Source organism: Physeter macrocephalus, chromosome 5 (genome assembly GCF_002837175.3).
Source record: "Physeter macrocephalus isolate SW-GA chromosome 5, ASM283717v5, whole genome shotgun sequence".
Lineage (NCBI taxonomy): Eukaryota > Metazoa > Chordata > Mammalia > Artiodactyla > Physeteridae > Physeter > Physeter macrocephalus.
Genome location: NC_041218.1, coordinates 44,962,705 through 44,984,869, shown reverse-complemented (window position 1 = coordinate 44,984,869; position 22,165 = coordinate 44,962,705). Strand labels below are relative to the sequence as shown.

The 22,165-nt window shown below is 33.3% G+C and overlaps 1 protein-coding gene and 1 non-coding gene across 7 annotated transcripts in view; both read left to right on the top strand.

Moving 5' to 3' along the window:
- BBS9 (Bardet-Biedl syndrome 9) overlaps nt 1-22,165 on the top strand; it is a 448,864-nt gene that overhangs the window by 113,794 nt on the left and 312,905 nt on the right. For all 6 annotated transcript variants that reach the window (XR_008617359.1, XM_055084928.1, XM_024129313.3 and 3 more), the window contains exons 8-9: nt 1,386-1,569; nt 2,240-2,369. Coding sequence is in view for 5 of the 6 variants with exons in the window: in XM_055084928.1 (XP_054940903.1) it covers nt 1,386-1,569; nt 2,240-2,369 (314 nt within the window). In the remaining variant the exon portion in view is untranslated. The remainder of the gene's footprint in view (nt 1-1,385; nt 1,570-2,239; nt 2,370-22,165) is intronic.
- On the top strand, nt 18,677-18,807 carry LOC112067192 (U6atac minor spliceosomal RNA). Its single transcript, XR_002893136.1, has one exon. It is a non-coding gene; the product is annotated as a U6atac minor spliceosomal RNA (small nuclear RNA).

The following is a 22,165-nucleotide window of genomic DNA, read 5'->3' as shown; positions in this document are numbered from 1 at the left end:
CACATGATTTCATATAATCCCATAATGACCTTTTTTTTTTTTTTTCCCTGCAGAAGCTTTTTAGTTTGATGAAATCCCTTTTGTCTATTTTAATATTGTTGCCTGTGCTTTTGAGGTCATATCCAAAAAAATCATTGAGCTTTTCCCTATGTTTTCTTCCAATAATTTTGCAGTTTCAGTTCTTATGTTTAAGTCTTTAGTCCATTTTGAATTGATTTTTGCATATGGTATGAGATAGGGGTTCATTTTCATTTCTCTGCATGTGAATATCAAGTTTTCCCAACACCATTTTTTGAAGAGACTGTACCATCTTGCATTGTGTGTTCTTGGTACCTTTGTCAAAGATGAGTTGACTGTAAATGCAGAGTTTTATTTCTTGGCTTCCTATTATGTTCCATTGGTCTAGATGTTTGTTTTTTATGCCAGTTCCATGCTGTTTTGATTAGTATAGTTTTGTAGTATATTTTGAAATCAGATAGTATGATGCTTCCAGCTTTGTTCTTTTTGCTCAAGATTGCTTTGGCTATTTGGAGTCTTGTGGGTTCATATGAATTTACACATTTTTTTTCTATTTCTGTGAAAAATGTCATTGGAATTTTGATAGGGATTTGAATCTGTAGATCACCTTGGGTAGTAGGGACATTTAATAATATTAATTCTTCTAATCCATGAACATGGAATATCTTTCCATTTATTTGTGCTCTTCAATTTCTTTCATCAATGTTTTATAGTTTTTAATGCACAGATCTTCACCTCCTTGATTAAACTTATATGAATGTTTTTGAACCGCTGAATAACTAATATCATTTGGTAAAAGATGGGGCAAAAACTATTAGAGTCTACAAAATATCAAAAATATGGTCATAGGAAAAAAAATGAATAAGATTAGCCAATCATTTAAAAAAAATTTTTTTTTAAATTTATTTATTTTGTTTATTTATTTTTGGCTCTTTTGTGTCTTCATTCCTGCATGTGGGCTTTTTGTAGTTGTGGTGAGCGGGGGCTACTCTTTGTTGAAGTGCACAGGCTTTTCATTGTGGTGGCTTCTTTTGTTGAGGAGCACAGGCTCTAGGCACGTGGGCTTCAGTATTTGTGGTACATGGGTTCAGTAGTCGTGGCTCATGGGCTCTAGAGCGCAGGCTCAGTAGTTGTGGCGCGTGGGCTTAGTTGCTCCATGGTGTGTGGGATCTTCCTGGACGAGGACTTGAACCTGTGTCCTCTGCATTGGCAGGTGGATTCTTAACCACTGCGCCATCAAGAAAGCCCAAGGTTAGCCAATCTTTATGCCTGTGCTGTTGTAAAGCATTTCTTAATTGTATTGATATGACAGTGACTGAAATGTTCTGTTTTTAGCAACTAAATTGATCATAAGTTTTCCTTTGCAGGTGGATTGGACTCTAAATATTGGAGAGCAAGCCCTTGATATATGTATTGTCTCTTTCAATCAGTCAGCATCTTCTGTTTTTGTTCTTGGTGAGAGAAACTTTTTTTGCCTTAAGGATAATGGACAAATTCGATTTATGAAGAAACTTGATTGTAGCCCAAGTTGTTTTCTCCCATATTGCTCAGGTGTGTAGAAACATTTTCTTTTATCTCTTCCATATGTCCTGACTATATTTTATACACCAATAAAAGCCCAAATCACTCACATATATTTTAAACATTTAGGAAAATAGTTTTATACAGCCCATGTAATGGAAATTTTAACTTTTAAAGTTTGAATAGAAGTGTGATATAAAGCACACATTTGGTTTTGTCAGTTATTTTACTTCATACAAAATGACTTGTAGAATTGGCCTCAGGTATGCATTAATGCTTTCCAAGATGTGGCTGTTCAAGATGCTTCTAAGAGAACATCAGACTCTTTTACAAGCAGAATGGAGCATAGTAATGCCTAATAGAATTATTTGTCTGTAGTGAATGTCTAGTAGATATTAGCTTAAATGTGTTAAATATTAATCAAGTTCATGCTTTCTAGATAAAATGCAAAAATGTTGGCCACTATCTAGTACAGTTTTTATAGTTATATATGTAGTTTTTATATACTTATAAAATGATTTTTTTCTTTTTGATATTGGTAGCTTGTAGTTGAAAAATAACGTTTTATTACTTAAAATCTTTATGCATTAAGTCAAGACATTAGAATTAATTTGTATCATAAATCCTCTAAAAGGGATATAATATACTGTGGGAAATGATTGTTTTCTTATTATCCTCTTTCTCTATCTTCAACCCATAGTTTCTGAAGGAACAATAAATACTTTGATTGGAAACCATAATAACATGTTGCATGTTTATCAGGATGTGACATTGAAGTGGGCCACTCAACTTCCCCACATTCCTGTAGCAGTAAGAGTGGGCTGTTTACAGTAAGTGGTTTAATTTAACAGTTTTTTTAAAAGAGTATCTTAAGGAATTCACTAGAAGTCTTATGGCAAATGATTTTATTAAAAAATGACAAGTGACATTGAATATCTGCAGTGGAGATAATTTAAAATATAAATTTAAAAAAATATATATATAAATTTTATTGGTAAAGAAGGATATAAAAAACCCTTAATTAGCACCTTTAATCATTTTTGTCTAGTATCTCTAACAAGATATTCTTTATAAATTCAAGATTTCAAGAAAATAGTTTACCTGATAGATTATTTTCTTTAAAATAGAAAAGGATTTCTTCAAGCATTTAATGGATCCCATTTAGAGATCACTTATTGTTGACTGTGAGAATGTTACACTTCAAAATTTGTTTCAGAACTTATTATGTCAAACTGTGCAGAATTGCTAATGATTATGTGTTCAGGACAGTTTAGATTTTTTTTTTTTTTTTTTTTTTTTTTTGGCGGTACAAGGGCCTCTCACTGTTGTGGCCTCTCCCGTTGCGGAGCGCAGGCTCCGGACGCGCAGGCTCAGTGGCCATGGCTCACGGGCCCAGCCGCTCCGCGGCATGTGGGATCTTCCCGGATCGGGGCACGAACCCGCGTCCCCTGCATCGGCAGGCGGATTCTCAACCACTGCGCCACCAGGGAAGCCCTAGATTTTAAATAGAGCCTTTTTGCATTTAAATGAAAGACAAAATTCGTGTGTTAACATTAACTTTGCAAAATTTATCAAAAATGAGAGAAATAGATATCTGTGTTATTTTTCCAGTTTGTCAGTATATGAGGCAAGATCTTGACAAACTCTTTAGCATCTCAGATTATGTTTAGGAATTGAAAATCTCAATAAATGTATAGAAACACAACTTTCTATAAAGCTTCATGTATTCCCAGATCTATTCAATTCTGCTTATTTAGATCATTTTATTGAACATTTAAAAACTGTATGTAGACTTCTTCAGTGATGCCTATAGTATCTGATCAATGTGGCTAATCCCCCCAATTTAAGAGGTTGAATGTGGAGTATTATTGTTGAGGCTCAATGAAAGGCATTCATATTTGCATTAATGGTTAATCTGAAGCTTAGATGTTGGAAAAATAAAAACAATGTTTTAAAAACATTGAATATTTTAAAAAGAAATAGCTTTTCATATTTATGAGAAAATACTATAATTATAATACTATAATTATAGTTGCTGTGCACTTAACACAAATTACAGTTATTTTGTATCTGAAGAAAAATGTAAAATTTTGAGTTAGCTTTTGCAAAGTCCACCAGATGGTCTTTTAAGTTCAACCAAACACTCAGACTCACCAGACATTTTATATCAGATTTACTTATAAGGATTTAGAACAGGAAAAATATCTTGCCAGCAGGGCAACGTCAAGTAATTCTCTTTTGGGAGAGTAATTCTTGCAGTGGTCCATATATCCATCCAAGAGCTGTTCTCTTTGGTCCCCCAAGTGACAGCTTAGGTGCAAGAAGACAGATTCACACTGGTGGGTATGCAGCCCATCTTGGCTTAGAGTCTCCATGGCCCTCAGGAGTCAGTATCTTTAAATACTAAAAAGTCATTGTGGTTTTTGTATGTATGTGGGGCATGGGAGAGTGATAGATAGAAAGAATGTATTGAGATCATTTAGTTGAAATACTTATATTACAGATATATTATTTACAAGGGATATGTCTATTTTAAGAGTCACCATACTCATAGAGAAGCTCAGAGATATGGCTTGCCAGAAGATATTTATGGTTAATTTATAGTTTCTGGTCCAGATGCAACTTACAAGTTAAGGGACAAATAGTAACTGAAGGTACCTTGAATAAAAAGTCAAACTTCTATATAGTGTGCAGCAAGATGCTTATATTCAAAATTAGCCTGACACACCTAAATTTAGGTACTTGTAAGTGAAACTTCCTATTTCTCATAAAGATCATAATTATAAATAAGTGCAAATATTACCATTAATGATTTCCACAGTTAACATATAGCAATAATTTCTACTTATTCATTGGAAGATTTTTTTCTTATTTTTATGCACTTTAACATAAAAATATAGGATTAGAGTGTTTGAAAGAATTTCATTGTAACTTTTAGTAGAATCAAAAAAATTTATTACTGACTTAACTATAGCCTATTTGTATTTAGAAGTTATTATTTGAAGTTAGAGCACTGATACAATGTCACTCCTGCTTTTTATTACCTTTAGGGTTAAACTTTTTTGGTAGAAGCTTCCTTGGCTGCATGTGTTTATTTGTAAAGGAAATTGCTGCTATTTTAATGTGTTTCTTCTCAATGAATAAGAAATACTGGATTTTGATCAAGTTGGTGCAATTATACTTAATAGCAGCATTTTCTTCAGAAACTACGATGCTTTATTTCCTCCCACTCCCTCCTAGTTGGCAGTCCTAGTCCTCTACCTTGTTTATTATAAACCAGTTTTAAATCTGTCTGGGTTTCCTTCTTTCTTTTCAGGGTAAATGGCATTCTTGATTAGAATTTTTTTAGTCTATTATTTTAATTTTTGTGTGTTAGACTATAGGAATGTGAAATAAATATACAGTTTACAGAATCAGAAGAGCCCGAATGTGATAATGTTCTTTAAATTCTTAGCTATTACTGTTTTCCTCTCATTGCACAAAGTAGCTATGGAAGCCTGGTGGAGTATCTTATCTCTGCTATAGTCAGTTTCCCAAATGGCAAATAAAGATCATTGTTTATCGGTAACGTTATTCTCTCTAGAGATATGAAATATACCTAAAAGTAGAAGTCTATTTGAATGGACATTCAAAGTGATGGGAGCCTTTCCAAACTTTAGCTGGCAGCCACAGCCATTGTGCTTTAAAATCTTGTTACAGCTCATTTTTTAGTATAAACAATTTGGTCTAGGACTACGGTGTTTTTCTTCCTAGGCTATATTCACTATAGTAACTTTTTATAACTGTCAGTATTTAATATTTTATTCTTTAGTCTTCATTGATATAGTATTCTTGACCAGAATGTTCTCCCCATTTCTTCTCTGGATTTTCAGATTTCTTCTATCTTCGAGTCCTAACAAGTCACATAAATAAGGCTTTCCTCTCTACCCTGATCTCCTTCTTTGAATTTCTATAATATTTATAGTATGTTGGTGACTGTTCTTTACTTTTTCTAACTCCCCAATTTGATCATACATTGTTTTAATGTAAAGACCTGTTCTACTTTTGCATATCACATTGAATAATCAGTCAGAAAGCTGAACATATGGTATATGCTCGGTAGATACATGAAAATCATGTGGTTTGTGTGTGTCAGGGTGAGGGGTGGCTAGAAAGACCTCATAAGAGCTTTTAAAGTTTTTTTTAAATATGAAAAAATTGAGACTCATAGATGGAAGGATATTGTTTCTTTGAAGACATATATATTAGGAGAGTTTTTAAATTTCAAAGTGATTTTTTCTTTCTTTTTAGTTTAACATTCGCTGTTAATTTGTCTTTTTTTTCCTTTGTGCTTTGTAGAAAGAGAATGTTGGCCTATATATACACTTTCTGCTATGTTATATTTTTAAGGGTTTCCTTTGTGGCTTAATATTCCCAATAATATTTGTAAATATTCTTGGAAGTAGGGTAGAGCATAAATTATGATTTTCAGAGCTTGTGCATTCTTATTGATATTTTCCTCTGTTAATCTATTAATCAGCAGTGGAATGTTTGTCTTTCATTACTATATTTTTCTGTCAATTTTTTGTTGAATATCTAAGTATTTTTGATTTATATATTCTAGTTCTAATTATTCAACTTATGTTTATGATAGTTATTTTATTTTATTTTTTTGGTTAGTTTAAAAAATTTTGCCAGTATAAAGTGACCTTTTTTTGTGCTTTCATTTAATGTTTTCTTACTTCTTTGTTTTGTTTTGTTTGCTTTGAGTTCACTTTGTTATTAATTATTGGTATGCTATTGTCTATGCTTTTTTAACCTGTAACTTTATTTTGGGTGTATTTCTTATAAAAATAATTTGATTGGATTTTTCAACCCATTTAAAATTGTTACATTCGATGTATTTTGTCAATTTTCAGCTTCTTTGATATTCTCTACTTTTTATACTATTTTCTTTGGTTTCCATTTCTTGTATGTGAGTTGTGGTTTCTTTGCACTTGGAATTCTTCCATGTATTAGATGTTACATACACATACATATCTCTTTTCTTTATTTTACCATACACTATAACACCCTATACCATTCTGGGGAACATTAAATCAGCCTACTGAGGGCTGAAGCACAATTAATAAGTTAAAAAATTATAATTCATGATATAAAAAGATTCACAATCTTTAACAGATATGGAAAAATACATTAAAATCACTGTATGATCATATTGCCTACATAAAAAGTGAATGCAAATTTTAGAAACATTCTTGAAAAAAGCATTAGAATAGTTTACAATAATAATTTATAGCTGATAAAAATACATGACAGAAAAATATTGTACAATGATAAATTTTTATCATACTGCTGTGGGCCTGGGTTCGATCCCTGGTCAGGGAACTAAGATCCTGTAAGCCACATGGCATGGCTGGAAAAAAAAAAAAAAGATAAAACTCAAGCATTATTTAAAGTTACCTCAATCTTACCATCCAGAATTGACATTTGCTAGCACCTGTTAAACATCGAGCCTGATATTTTTGTCTACAGATATGCCAATTAGGCACAGGATAAAATTTACAAAGCAGAATCATATGTTTTTTATATATAAGTTTATTTTATGTTCTAAGAGAAAAAAGAAATAGATAAAATGGAAGGAATACATGAATTTTATATAGATATTTATTCACAACAATGTATTTCAGTTTCTAAAAGACCCCTCTAAGTATAGAAAAAAAGTAAAAGGTTGATATTTTCAATTTTTTAAAGTGGTATTTCAACTTTTGGCAGTGTCCATTGACTCCTGTTATAAAAGATAAGGAAAACAGCAACGTATGCTTTCTTCTTCCTCTCTTTTTACCAAGTTCTGACATTGTTGGTATCTTACTATTATTTATTTTGTCAAAGTTTAAAACATTTACATACATTTTAGTAATCACTATTTTTAGTCCTTTATTCTATCCTCTCAAAGCTCACCACCAGTTCTTCTACCGTTCCTGAATTATCTTGATTTACTTCTTGGTTAGTTGAATTCAATCATCCAGTAGATTTGAGGAAAGCCTTATAAGTCTTCTTGCAATCTTGAGAATTGTTTATTGCTTTTATACTTGAAGGTTATCTTAGCTTCCCCCAGAATTTTGGAACTTCCATTTGGTGTTGATAGTTACTGTGGTAAAGTCTGAGGCTGGCTGAACTTTTCTTAAAACTTCTTATTGAATGAATTGCTTTTTCTTCCTGGATGCTCATATCTTATTTTTTTTAATCCTTAAAAGACTGTAAATTCACTAGCATTATCATCAGTTGATTAATTTTGTGTGTATGAGTTTGTTCTAGAGCAAGGTGAGATTTGATAGATTCAAGTTTTTGTTCATTTCAGAAAAATTTTCTTCCATAATACCTTTAAATATTCATTCTGGTCTACCAGTTCAGTTTTCTTAATCAATATCATTATTATAAATATATTAAGCTTACATTGTCTTCCAAATCTAGCATCACCTCATTAATTGTCAATTTTTTTCTATTTTGATTTGTGTGATTTTTATCCATGTCTGTCTACCATGCTCTTATCTTTGTTTTTATTGTATTTTATTTTTTCTTGTTATTGCTCCTAATGTGGCTTTCATCCCTCCAGTTTGTGTTTGTGCTTTTCAAACAAAGAAAAAATTATGTTTCTTTCATTTCATTGATACAATAGTAGCTGTTTGTCTGATTTCTTCATTTATTTCCCTAGGAAGTTCTTGCTATGGATATTTTCTGCTTTTTGCTTATGTTCCGATCTCCCTCATCTCTATCTCTTTTACTTTATTTGCAATTTCTACACAAAGGTCCTCTGTTCATTACTTGCAGTTACTGCTCATTTTAAAAATGATGGCACCAATTTACTTAAGAATCATGTGGGAAGTGATGGGAGAGAGTAATGAACTCGGACCACCTGAGTCTTTTACCTTCTCATTGTGTTTAATTTCTCCGTTGCCCTGGTGGTCCATCTCCCTCAGTTTTCAGGGTTTAAGAGGTGGATGAGTCTAACAGAAGTCCCCCTGTATCTCCAGTCACAGGCTGTTGGTGTCAAAAATCAGTGGCTGCTGCTTGTCCTCTTATCTTCATTGGTTAGGAAGCTAGCTGATTGATAAATGCATCTTATACTTCTACTGTATCTTTCTATTCTTTTTAAAAAATTTTTATTGAAATATAGTTGATTTACAATGTTGTGTTAGTTTCAGGTATAAGGAAAAGTAATTCAGTTATAGATATGTATATTATATATATTTTATATATATTCTTTTTTAAGATTTGTTTCTATTATAGGTTATTAAAAGATTTTTTGAATTTTATTTTATTTATTTTTTTATACAGCAGGTTCTTATTAGTTATCTATTTTATACATATTAGTGTATATATGTCAATCCCAATCTCCCAATTCATCCCACCACCACCACCACCCCCGCCCATTACAATATATTGAGTAAAGTTCGTATGCTATCCAGTAGGTCCTTGTTGGCTATCATACTGTGGTTTTCTATATTCCATTTCCTGCATCCCACCTGAATCCTTAGATCTCATTATGTTAGTCTAGGGCCTGACTCTGTATACCTCTATGCTTGAGGTCTGAGAAGCATGTGTCAGCTCTTGGCATCCTATCTTACTACAGTACAGAATTTAAAATGTTCAGCCTCAATAAAATAGATAAACAACCAGGACCTACTGTATAGCACAGGGAACTCTATTTAATAGCTTGTAATAGTCTATAATGGAAAAGAATCTGAAAAAGAATAGACATAAATATATATATGTATATAACTGAATCACTTTGCTGTATACCTAGAACATTGTAAATCAACTGTACTTCAATTAAAAAAAGTAAATAAGATGTTAGGCCTCAAAATTTGCTGATTGTGACTGTAGTGATGTCCTTGTTCAATTTCCCTTTTTTTTGATGGGGGCACTGGTTGTTATTGTCATACTTTCTGCTGTTTTTTGGTGAGTTTTGAGGAGTTTTGCTGCACCATCTTTGGCTGGAAGTCATTTTTTTTTTTTATCATTTGATGTTTATTGTTGCTGGGGAGAGAATTATGGAAAACTTGATTTTTGTTGTGTTGTAAGTAACTAGTTCTTTGTGTGTGGTTGCTTGAAGAATGTTTTTCACTTTTTTTCTGTAAATGCCACATTTGTCACTATACGTTTGTATGATATTATTTTCCTTGATTTAGTTGGGAACGTGGTGGATTTAATCTGTTTAGACTATTTGTTTGGCTGCTGAAGAAAGCTTCCTTATATTGTATGTTTGATTATTCTTTCAGTTCTGTTTGATATAGTCCATCCTTCAGGGAAATGAATATTGTTTGGTTGGCTATTTATTTTCTGTTCCCCATGTCCACTATGTTCTTCCTCATAATTTTTATTTCTTTGTCATTTTTCTTACTGTTTTCTGGGAGAGTGTCTGAATTTTGTGCTCTGTATCAGTGCTTCCACAGCATTTTCTATGTCTACCATTGGAGATTTTTTTAGCCTACTGAAGTGATATCTTTCTCCCTTCTGCATGCCTCCCTCCTCCTGCATCTTTGGTATTATTAACCAGTATAGTACATGGCAGGCTATAATTCCCATGATGTACTTGTGCCAGCTATGTCTTACTTTGAAACCTGTTTTTAGTGTTTATTTTGGGATTCTATCTCTGAGTATATAATATGCTACTATTAAGTTCTGTCCTTTACTTAGCCAGTTGTTTTATAGAACTTGTTACCTCTGTATGGATATAGATAGTGTAGAGAGGCCAAGGGCAGTGGCAGAAGTGGGAGAGGTTCCGATGGGTAGGGATAAAATACCTTGCTTCCATAATAGGTCAGGTTTGAGTAGTAAAAGATGTCAGCATAGTTTTATGGTTCCTATGGAACCTGGGTTTCTGAACTAGATTAGGGTAGGTGTTGAGATTAGGGAAGAAGAATAAAACATCTTCCTACCTTTGTTCAGTTGGTCTCTATGAATTGAAGCTGGGGTGTGGCATAAGCTAAAGCTGCGTTTTTGGCTTTATCTACCTGATAATTAGTCTAAATTTCTTTTAGGTTCTGAATTTACAGTTTATGGGATTGTTTTCTACACTTTCCTCCCTTTTTCCAATAATTTCATGTCTGTGTCTTTGTCTCTTTCAGCTCCTGTATGGCCATTTTAGTTAGCTATTGGAGAGACTGCATGAGGACTGTTGCCATATTGAATTGAACATTTCAGAAGAGCCTTAGGATCATATCATTAAATTGCAGAGAAAAATCTAGTTGGAAATTAGATTTGAATACTACTGAATTTAGGGATTCTTTTGGAGAAATGGGCTTTTTTCCAGTTCTGAACTATCATTTAATTCCCAAAAATAATTTTGGTTCAGGCTAGAGATTGAGCAGAATGGTGAGTTTTTTGGGAACAAAATTAAAAAATAAAATGGAAACCTTTTTAGAAAGATATGGTCCTTGAAATGTGGCTGAGCTCTTAATTTTACACAGAATATATCACTGTCTTTAGTAATTGGGTATCCCACTGTACTTTCTGACTGTTTCATATTTGGTCTTGTTTCGTGCAGTGTTCATTATAGATGAATTCTAGGTCAATTGAAAGAATTTGCATACCCTCATAAAGGTTAACATAGTGGGTTTTGACATTAATTTGATTGTTTTCCTAACCTTCCATTTTCCTCACCATAATGTAGCACTTGTATTCTTTTGGTGATTTTTAGAAACTTTGTAGTTGATTGTAATTGGTGCTTTTGGCATTGTAATTAAATTAAGCTTAATTTAGCTCATTTTACTGTGATGAAGCTTACTGATTTTCAGTGTTTTCACTATTAGTTTTTCCTGAGAAGTCTAATTCCTTCCCCTATTTTTTATTTGCTTGTTTACTTTTTGTTTTGTTTTGTTTTGCTTTTTCCTTTTATTTGGGAAGTAAAAAATATATTTTCTGTATTAATAGTGATAAATCAGTTTTAAAGAAACCCATTGCGACTTAAGTGGCATAAGATGATAATTGGGTTGTTAACCAGAAATATTAATATTATATAATATATTACATGATAAATAAATATAAATATAAATAGGGCGAGAGAACCCCTATCAGAAAAGGGGAGTTTCAGTTTGGGACATGGTGGGCCTGCTAGTGTAACACAATAGATTATAACTTAATGTAAGGAGATATGGGGGAAGGAAGAACAGAATTTATCGTATTTGGTATTTTTTTTCTTTCTCTTATTGTTGATACCTCAGTAACCATGATTTAGACAAATTGTTTATGTCAATTCTGTTGAAGCATTTTGGGAGTAAAATGAATTGCTTTACTTTTGATGGTCATCATTACTTGTATGCATATACAGTATTTCTGTTGTGTATGGTCAAGGTCTTTAAAGAGGTGATTTCTAGATTTTATGTTGATTGGATTTTATATCATTTGAACAAGAATTGTGCTTGTAAAGTCCTTATAACCATGTAGCTAAACCATGGTTGACCTATGGCCTATCAATAGGCTGCTTTATGGGCTTCCCTGGTGGCGCAGTGGTTGCGCGTCCGCCTGCCGATGCCGGGGAACCGGGTTCGCTGAGCCTGCGCGTCCGGAGCCTGTGCTCCGCAACGGGAGAGGCCACAACAGAGGGAGGCCCGCATACCACAAAAAAAAAAAAAAAAAAAAAAAAATATGCTGCTTTATGAACTGTAGTATTGCTCCTTCGATAAGTATTTTATTCACATGGAAAAGACTTGCAGTAATCTTACAAATAAATTAAAAAGCCATGTCTTTATTGTTATTTATCAATTGAGGTTATAATCCTTAGAAAAACTTTCCTTATGAAAGTTAGAAATCTTTTGCTGTGGTCTCATGTTTTCATTATCATTTTATTTTTTATGTAGTAATGTAAAACACAGCATCCTCCATTCTCATGAAAAGTTTAATAGTAATTACAGTTGCAGATTGTTTGACTTTGGTACATTCCGTAGCAAATCTGTTTAATTTGTCTGCCAGAGGTTTTAGAAACACTCTACAGCCAAAGATAAGGAGTTGCACTTAGAATGCTAGTTGGGTTTATTCTTCTGTGTTTTATAAATTAAATGTTTTAATGGTAGAATTCATCTTATTACCATGTATTTCCACTGCAAAATTTCTTTAGACATACTGTCATTGAGGCTGTGAACTTCTCTTAAAAGGAAGTGCTCAGTCTCAAAGAAAATAATCTATATGGAAAAACCTTGTGTTTTGGTTTCTGATACTCTGTGCCATACTGATATGAGAGTTAATTTCATAGTGGATGAGGGGGCTGGCGGAGGAGTTAGTTGTTCAATAGAGTGGTAGCAGCAGAAAAGTGTTTTGCTTTTCACTAGTTAGGGTGAGTTTTGTCTTTTAATAAATGCATAGCTCCTTGGCCCTTTGGTCTTGGAGATTATTTGTATCAGGTTGGTGACTTTGCTTTCATCTTTCTTGGAAATACATGCATCTTTCTTGGAAATATACAATTTTACGTTTTCCCTCCTCACTTCAAATACTCTGGTTTCAAAGATAGAATGAGGCTTTAAATTTATTTCTAAATTATTAAAAAATACTTATATTTCCAAGATAAAAAAGTTACATTTTCTAAGTTGCTTACTGGAGAATACAAAAGAGAAACAAAGTTATTTTTTTGGGTAATATTAGGTTATATTCTGCTACTAATAACTTTGGAACTTTTAATGAACTTAGTTCTTTTAACTTGTTAACCAGTATATGGTCTATACTTTTGAACTAGCATTGGAGTGCATATCTGGGATATTGCCAAAATAAAAAAGGGTGTATGTAAATATATAAATCTTACTCTATAAGCTAAAGTTGGATGCCTTAAAATTGGAATCAACTGTTATCTGAAAGGCAATACAAGAATACAGCAGTACATATTTATTACCTGGTGTGTACTGGCATCGTTGTATCATTAGGCTCTTAAATTCTAAAAAGAACTACATCAGTAACTCATTCAAAACTTCTGAAGTGTTTAATAGTTTAGAAATCTTCACTAACTCCCTACATCTTTAAAAAACAGATTGGGGAGAGTGATGGTGCATTACTTCATTTCAAGAGACTGGAATACTAAATAAAATTACCAAAAAATGGGGTTGAAAAATATAATATAGTCAAGCAATCATGTTATCATTTAGGTCCTCTTTATAACTTTAACTTGAAACTGGTAAGGAAGTGAAATTTTGCCTGCTAAAATAGGGCTTTATCTCTCAATTATCTGACCTCTGTGACACACAGAGTCTATCACTGAATAGATAGGAGGGTTCCCACATATTCTAAAATGGGGATCTGTATTCAGTGGTTTTCCTGCCTGTAGATAAAGTCTACTAACTTTTGTTCACTGAAATGCAGTTTACTATTTAAAATAAGCGTAAAATAGAAACAGTTACTACCTGCTTTATTGATATGCTAAAAAAAGAAAGATTCAGATGCCCATAATTTATTTTGAGTGTGTAATATTTAAAACCATAGAGAAAACTGTACTAATGCAAAGTTAAAGTGTTTTTGTTTTAATTAAGTAGGTGACAGAATGCCATTATTGAACATTAATTCATTAATGTAGAACATATGTTCTAATTAGAACTTATGTTCAAATCTTGATAAGCCTTGGCTGAGTGAAAACTTTGCTTAGTGTAGAAAGAAAGATTTATTATACTTTTTTCCCCTTGTAGCTCATCAAAAAGTCATCTTTAATTTTCCAAGGTTTTTAGAGTGAGAGTATTTTAATATTTGTAGATAGCATGTATTACATATTATGAAGATGTTTTAGAGCATACATTGATTGTCTAATTAGTAATGTGTTCTTTTACCATAACACTGTTCCAAGAGTCCATATGATAATAATAACTAATATTTATTTCACTTACTATGCACCAGACAGTATTCTAAGTGCTTTATACATAGTAATTTATTTAATTCTTCTAAGAATTGCTACTATTATTATTATTACCATTCCCATTTTATAGGTGATAAAACTGAGGCATAGAAAGATCAGTAATATACCGGAGCTCATAATCAAACATGTAAACAACTAATTATAGCATAAATGGTTAATGTTCCAACATAGAAAAGCAGAAAGTGATACGACCCTTCAGAGTATTTAGTCTACCATGCTACTAGAAGCCAAAGTCCCAACTCTTTCTGTTTCTACTAAAAAACTCTCATACCTTTCTTTTCTCCAGAACAATTGTTTCCCTTTCATATTAGTGCTATCCAATATTCAATCTAATGACAGTATATTGTTTGAAATTAAAATGATAAACATTTGAAAAACCAGAAGGTAGAAGCCTAAAACAAAAGTGATTACTTTTGGAGTGTGGGACTGAGGGGTGGAAGAATCTGGATATGTTCTTTTTTTTTTTTTTGTGGTATGCGGGCTTCCCCCTGCTGCGGCCTCTCCCGTTGCGTAGCGCAGGCCCAGCGGCCATGGCCCACGGGCCCAGCCGCTCCGCAGCACGTGGGATCTTCCCAGACCGGGGCGCGAACCCGGCTCCCCTGCATCGGCAGGCGGACGCGCAACCACTGCGCCACCAGGGAAGCCCTGGATATGTTCTTAAAATAACGTTTAGGAAGCCTAAGGTATTCTAAAAATCAACTTCAGTCTTTGGAAAAACAATGATGCTGCCAAGGCTCTTTCATTTAAATCTAAACCAGTTTAGATGTATTAATATAGATATAAATATTTTGGAATAATAAAAAGTGAAAGGTAAATTATTAAGTATTTTAATTAAGAAGAACAGTGTTGTAGAAAATTATTCCTTTTTTCTTTTTATTTAAAAGAAAAGTTATGGTTTGTAAATTAGAAATTACTAGTATTCAGTTATCAAAATACAATGAAAAAAATAATACCTTTTATCTCTCACTTATACTTATTTCCAACAGCAAATTTCTCTCCTTATCCCATCTTGTTACCTTCGTATTTCAAATGAGTAGGAACAGTTCATATTAATTGAACATTTAAAATTTTTTCTTGGAAGGAAAATTATTCTGATTTGGACCATATAACAATTTGCCTTTAGCAATGAATTTTGTGGTAACTCTGAACATTTAGGAGTATAAAAATTCTACATTTCCCTTCTTTTAAAAAAACTTTGTTAACGATGGAGAAAGCATATATGACATCTTTCAAGATCTGTAGTTGGAAAAAAACATTATCTACTTTGCAAAGCCTCAGCTGTGCCCATACTGTGTGAATGCAGCATGGAGCTAGTGTGTGAGTGATCAAGCAGCAGGAACAGTGTCTATGGAAACAATATTCAGAGTACTTAAACTTTAGCAGAAAAATATGAAAAATTAAAACACAATCACATTGGGAGTAATGGGCGGATGGAGATAAAAAAGTTATCTTGCTGCTTTTTAAAATTTCTACAGGCTTCCAGATGGTAGGAAATGCTTTGTTCTTCCATCCAGCCCATCTGTTGTTCTTTAGTGTAACTGACATCACCACAACTACTGCAACCATTAAAGCATCACCATATAAAAATGGCAAAATTTAGAATGTATTGCATAGTTTTATGGAAAGAAGATTACAAGAATCAAAGTTATAGTTTGTTGAAAGATTTTCTATTTTATTTTTTATTTTTTGGTGTGTGTGGTGTAGTGGTATGATAGAAGTAATGCCCAGGAATGATGTACTCTAAGATTAGAACAAATTTCCCTTATTTGAGGTGGTGTAGAAAAATTTTCATGATTTAGAATTAAACATAGGGATTTCTTTATGTATCACTGAAATGAAGTACTTTTTAAGTAAATGATATAGTGTATGTGATCCACTAAACCTATGCATTTGTTTTATTTCTTTTTCCTCCAGACTATTAGTCTTTGCCAGAAATGGATATGTGTTACTGTTTTCTACACAAAATTACTTTAAAGAAAATAGTTATAATAATAATTATTTGTGCCAGTTTCAGTCCAGCAAATATATAACTTTTGTAGTTTAAAAAATTTAAAATAGTTAAGCAAAATAAATTTCTATTTAAATAACATAAAATATTATAAAATAATTTTTATTTATTGGTATCTGCCTAAAGGCAGATCTCATAAATTTTATTTGTTGCTTTTTTGCAACTTTTATCAAACAGAATTTGTGTTTGCTAGAATAGAATTTAGATAGTGAATTCTTTACTCTTAATCAACAAATTCATATCCTTAGAGTAACTTTGGATTGATTATTCATCTTAATTCTTTCCTTTTTTACTCCTTAATTACTTATGTCTAAAAACTAGTCTTTATGAAAAATTAAATGAAGTTTTGTTAAAATTAGAATAATTCTTGTCTAGGTTACTTTTGCCCATTTTTAAGTGCTGTAATTTAAAAATACTTTAGAAAAATCAAGCAATAGTTATGTGTTGCTTTTAAGGAGATTCTTGTCACCTTTCTTGTGTTATTCCCCCCCAATACATATCTTTCTTCCAGCTTGTATATATTTAATGAGAATTCATATTTATTTTGAAAAAGTCTTTCAAGATTATGTCACATTTGAGTTCAGGAAATCCAATTTTAACTAGAAGTATTGCTTTACCTTTAGCAATATGAAAATGAATTAATACAGTACCTTGAGTTTTGGCAAACTCATCTTTAAGCCATTTGAACCTCCCAAGTGATACTCAAATATGTAGTGAAATTCACTAGTTCCTAGAAGCCCAGTGAGTCTGCAATGTTTGGTTTTTTAAAAACAAGCTAAACTGAATAGCAGTATTAGGTGAGTTTCATTCAGAATGCCATGTAGCACAGAAACAAGTCATTTGTCTTCCAGTGTGAATTCTAATAGGTCTTAGTTCCCCAATCTAGGCTCTTTCTGTGGCCAGGACTGGGGTCCTGTGATGTGTACTCTTTAGGGACACTTTAGTTTCAAGTCTGGGGAGAATACCTTCTCCAGCTGAGATTTTTCTCTGGGGAGTTGGCTTACAGAATGGGCATCTCAGAGACTACAATAGTGGTTATTAGGGGTGAGGGAGATGGAGAGATTCTGGTCAAATGGCACAAGGCTTCAGTTATAAGATTAATCAGCTCTGGGGATCTAATGTATAGCATGGTGACTATAGTTAATAATACTGTGTTGTATACTTGAAATTTGCCAAGAGAGTAGACCTTAAGCATTCCTATCCCCCCCCACACACACAATGGCAACCATGTAAGGGGATGTATGTGTTAAATCTGGTTGTGAAAATCATTTCATGAAGTGTATGTATGTCAGATCATCCCGTTGTATACTTTAAATATATACAATTTTATTTGTCAATTATACTTCAATAAAACTGAAAAAAAAAAGAATGGGCATTTCTTCTTTTCACATTGGGACCACCCTGTTCAGTTTCTTCAAGCATGGCAGTTGGTATTCAATGAATGTTGGTTGAATGAATGACTGACTGAAGGGATTAATGAAGCAATTGAAAACAAGTGACTCAGTTAGAAGGGTCAAAGGCATACTGCTGGGCTTCCCTGGTGGTGCAGTGGTTGAGAGTCCGCCTGCCGATGCAGGTGACACGGGTTCGTGCCCCGGTCCGGGAAGATCCCACGTGTCGCGGAGCGGCTGGGCCCGTGGTCCAAGGCCGCTGCGCCTGCGCGTCCAGAGCCTGTGCTCTGCAACGGGAGAGGCCGCAGCAGTGCGAGGCCCGCGTACTGCAAAAAAAAAAAAGGCATACTGCTTCACAGCCTGAACACTTTGCCTATGGGAAATTTTAAAAAGTATTTAGTTAGGCTGCTTAAAAATTTTTTTTTGACCATAATGCATTTGTTATAGGAGTGGATTAAAACTGTGGCCTGAAAAAAGTGTTTTCAATTTTGTGGGAATTTAATTTAGTCTCAGTAATCCTGTCTTCTCTTCTGTGGATGATGGGAATTTGTTTATGGAACATTTATTTGTTTGTTCAGGTCAAACATTTTATTAACCTTTTTTATTCTGTCAGACAGAGATGAATAACTCATGAAGAGTCTTAGATCCATATTTCATGAAGGGCATAATTGCGATTTGAATTCCTGATATGCATAGTTATTTATTATGCTAATGAGTATGCATATACTGTTAACTTTAGGTTGTAGAAAAGAAATTTTAAAAGAATTATGTTTTTATTGGCATTGACTTTATTTTATGCCAGCAGTCATGAGTTCATGTATTTTTATGTACAAAGTGTCTCATACCACTTCATAGAAAGCATATTTAGTGTTGTATGAAAGGAGAGAAGGTCAGCACTCCCCTTGACAAGGATGGAAGAGGCCTTCGGGCCTAACAACACGCATATGGTTAAGAAAGCATATTTAATTATCTTCTAATGGATTATGTCAAAATTTCTTTCTCTTACATATTTTACATGGAAGTATTTTATATTCTTATCAAACTCATATACATATGTATCAGGACTGGCCACTTGAAATATATAATTATAAGAGAGTGAAAGTAGAATGGTTTATACCAGCAAAAATTTTTTGATAATCAGAAATTACACAACACTCTGATGCTCTTTGGGAGAAACCTCAGGTTTTTTTTCTTTAAAAAAATTCAACTTTATTGAGGTATAATTTACATATAATTAAATTCACCCACTGTAAGTGTTCATTGAGTTTTTTAATTTTTAATTTTTTCTTCCAGTTTTCTTGAGATATAATTGACATAGAGCATTGTATAAGTTTAAGGTGTATAGCATAATGATTTGACTCACATCTATCATGAAATGATTATCACAATAAGTTTAGTGAGCATCCATCATCTTATATGCATACAAAATTAAAGAAATAGAAAATTTTTTTCTTGTGATGACAATTCTTAGGATTTACTCTCTTAACAACTTTCATATGAAACATAGAGCAGTGTTCATTATATTTGTCTTGTTGTACATTACATCTGCAGTACTTATTTATCTTATAACTGGAAGTTTGTACCTTTTGACTTTTTTCATCCAATGATGAAATAAGCAAGCAAAGGACCCATGGGCAAAATAAAAAGGGGATCTGTAATTTGTCACAAGAGAGGAGATGAGTCAACGTAGGTCAGAGTATATTTCTACCTAGGCACTGAACAATTCATACCTTATAATGCAAACTTCTATTGTTTCTATTGAAATATTGTTTATTATTTTTATTTTTTATATTTTTGGCCATGCTGCGTGGCATGTGGGATCTTAGTTCCCCAACCAGGGATTGAAACCTCGCCCCCTGCAGTGGAAGCAAGGAGTGTTAACCACTGGACTGCCAGGGAAACCCCTGAAATATTGTTTCTTGAGGTCACATAATATCATCTAGGAAACAGTATTAAGTAAAGAAAATTTACAATAAAATTAACTGTCTTGTAGGACAGCAAAGACTGAGTGCAGTGTATTATCTATGTTTTTTTCCATTTTCTCTTTTCTGTGTGTTTAAATTATATTGTGTCTTGTTTAACCAATAGATAAAAACCTATGTCTGTAGACCACTGGGCCATTGTGATTCATATACTTTTAATTTATGTAATTATTAATGAGTAATGTACTTAATCCCCCCCAATAGCTTCTTTTATTCTCTGTTAAATACATCACCTTCTGTTTCTGGGAGACTTAAGTTTTTTCCTATATGAAGAGATTGAACAAACTTTTATGTGTGGCTTCAATATAACTGCTAGAAATATTTTTATGCTACTTCATTTCTCAGTGGAGCATGAGTTACATTGCCCTAATGTTGGGTGGGGGTATTAAAGACATTTTCTCCCTTTCTTTCTGAGTGGCCTGAAACCTATGAACTAAAAGTAGAGAAGCATCAGACTGTGAATCTTAGTTTAATATATATTTTTTTAGAAGCCACTACAGGTGAATTATTTATTCTGTATTATACGAGGCTGTTTAACTTTCATCTGGCCAGCTAGTAGCAATAAGACTACTTCTAAATATCTTTCCATTTGGAGAGGTTTACTATTGTCATCAACAGCAATCCCCTCCCCTCCCACACACAAAACACTTTCATGTATGTATGTATGTATATATGTATGTACGTATTCACATTTTTATCTTTCCTCCCCTTCACATTTGGTGGGATGTGTGTGGCTTTCTGGAGAGGGGAGGGAGAAGGAGGCCTTGGCTGGAGGCTGCTATTGATTTAAGGCAGTGGGCATTAATAGGCAGCATCTGCCCTCTCACTTTTAGTAATGCAGCTGACCCTTTTAGCTGCTGGATACCCGAGCTGTAAGTGGCAACTTTAATGTGATACCTTAGAGTTATGTCCTTACTAAGTAAATCATATTTAGAAGCTTTTATGTTATCATAGTCATGCTTGTTTTAAGAAAGCCTAAACATGATGAACATTAAAAATGAATTTATATTCATGAAGCAAAATTTGATTTTCTAGGTAATTACCTATTCATCTAGAAACTCAAATGGTTGCTTTTAGTGTTCATCTATGTAAATGACATAATAAAAAAAGAAAGCTATTCTGTGATACTCTGTGCTTTATTTCAAAGGATTTTCTTGATGATACATTTATTTTGTCTAAGACTTTTTCAAATAGTCTCTTCTTTCCTAAGTAGAGTTTGCTGTAGATGGAAATAACTTAATATGTCTATTGTTAGAATGAGACCAGTATAATCTTTTACTTAGTCTTTTATTTAGGTACCACCTGAATGGGCATATTGAATATTTGAAATATGGTTGTAGATTAAAGGATATACAGAGATGTTATGTAATCTATCTTTAAAGCAAGTAGTGTTGGGATTTGTTCAGAGAGGTTTGTTTCTCCCTAATTAATAAGAGAGTCAGATGAATTGCCATTGATTTTTAAGAGTAAAATTCTTAACCATGATGGAGGATTTCCCCATATTTTTCTCCTCATATCATTCCCTTAATGTTATTCATACACAGCTTTTGTTATTTTAGGTTTGAAATGGGAAATGATCAAAAAGCATTTTTATAATGGAAGCTTAAAGATTACAGACTATATAGTTAAATTTTAATTGTTTTAAAATGCAGGGGCTTCCCTGGTGGCGCAGAGGTTGAGAGTCCGCCTGCTGATGCAGGGGACACGGGTTCATGCCCCGGTCCGGGAGGATCCCACATGCCGCGGAGCGGCTGGGCCCGTGAGCCATGGCCGCTGAGCCTGCGTGTCTAGAGCCTGTGCTCCGCAACGGGAGAGGCCACAACAGTGAGGCCCGCGTGCTGCAAAAAAAAAAAAAAAAGCAATAAAGTGGGCAAAATAAAGAAATATATATTTTAAAAGGACCAAAATTTTATGTGATACCTAAATTTTAAACCTTAGTTCTGCTTTTACTTCTTTTTTTTTTTGGCCACATTGTGCAGAATGTGGGCTCTTAGTTCCCTGACCTAGGATCAAACCCGTGCCCCATGCATTGAGAGTGAGGAGTCTTAACCACTGGACTGCCAGGGAAGTCCCATTATACCCTTGTAGCTTACTTATTTTATACATAGTAGTTGGCTCCTCCCTACCCCATCTTGCCCTTCCCCCATTCTGCTCCCCACTGGTAACCACTAATTTTTCTCTGTATCTGTGAGTTTGTTTCTGTTTTGTTATATTCATTCGTTTTATTTTTTAGATTCCACATAAGTGGTAACATACAGTATTTGTCTTTTTTTTTTGAATTCTTGAATTTTATTTAATTTATTTTTTTATACAGCAGGTTCTTATTACTCATCCATTTTATATACACATCAGTGTATACATGTCAATCCCAATC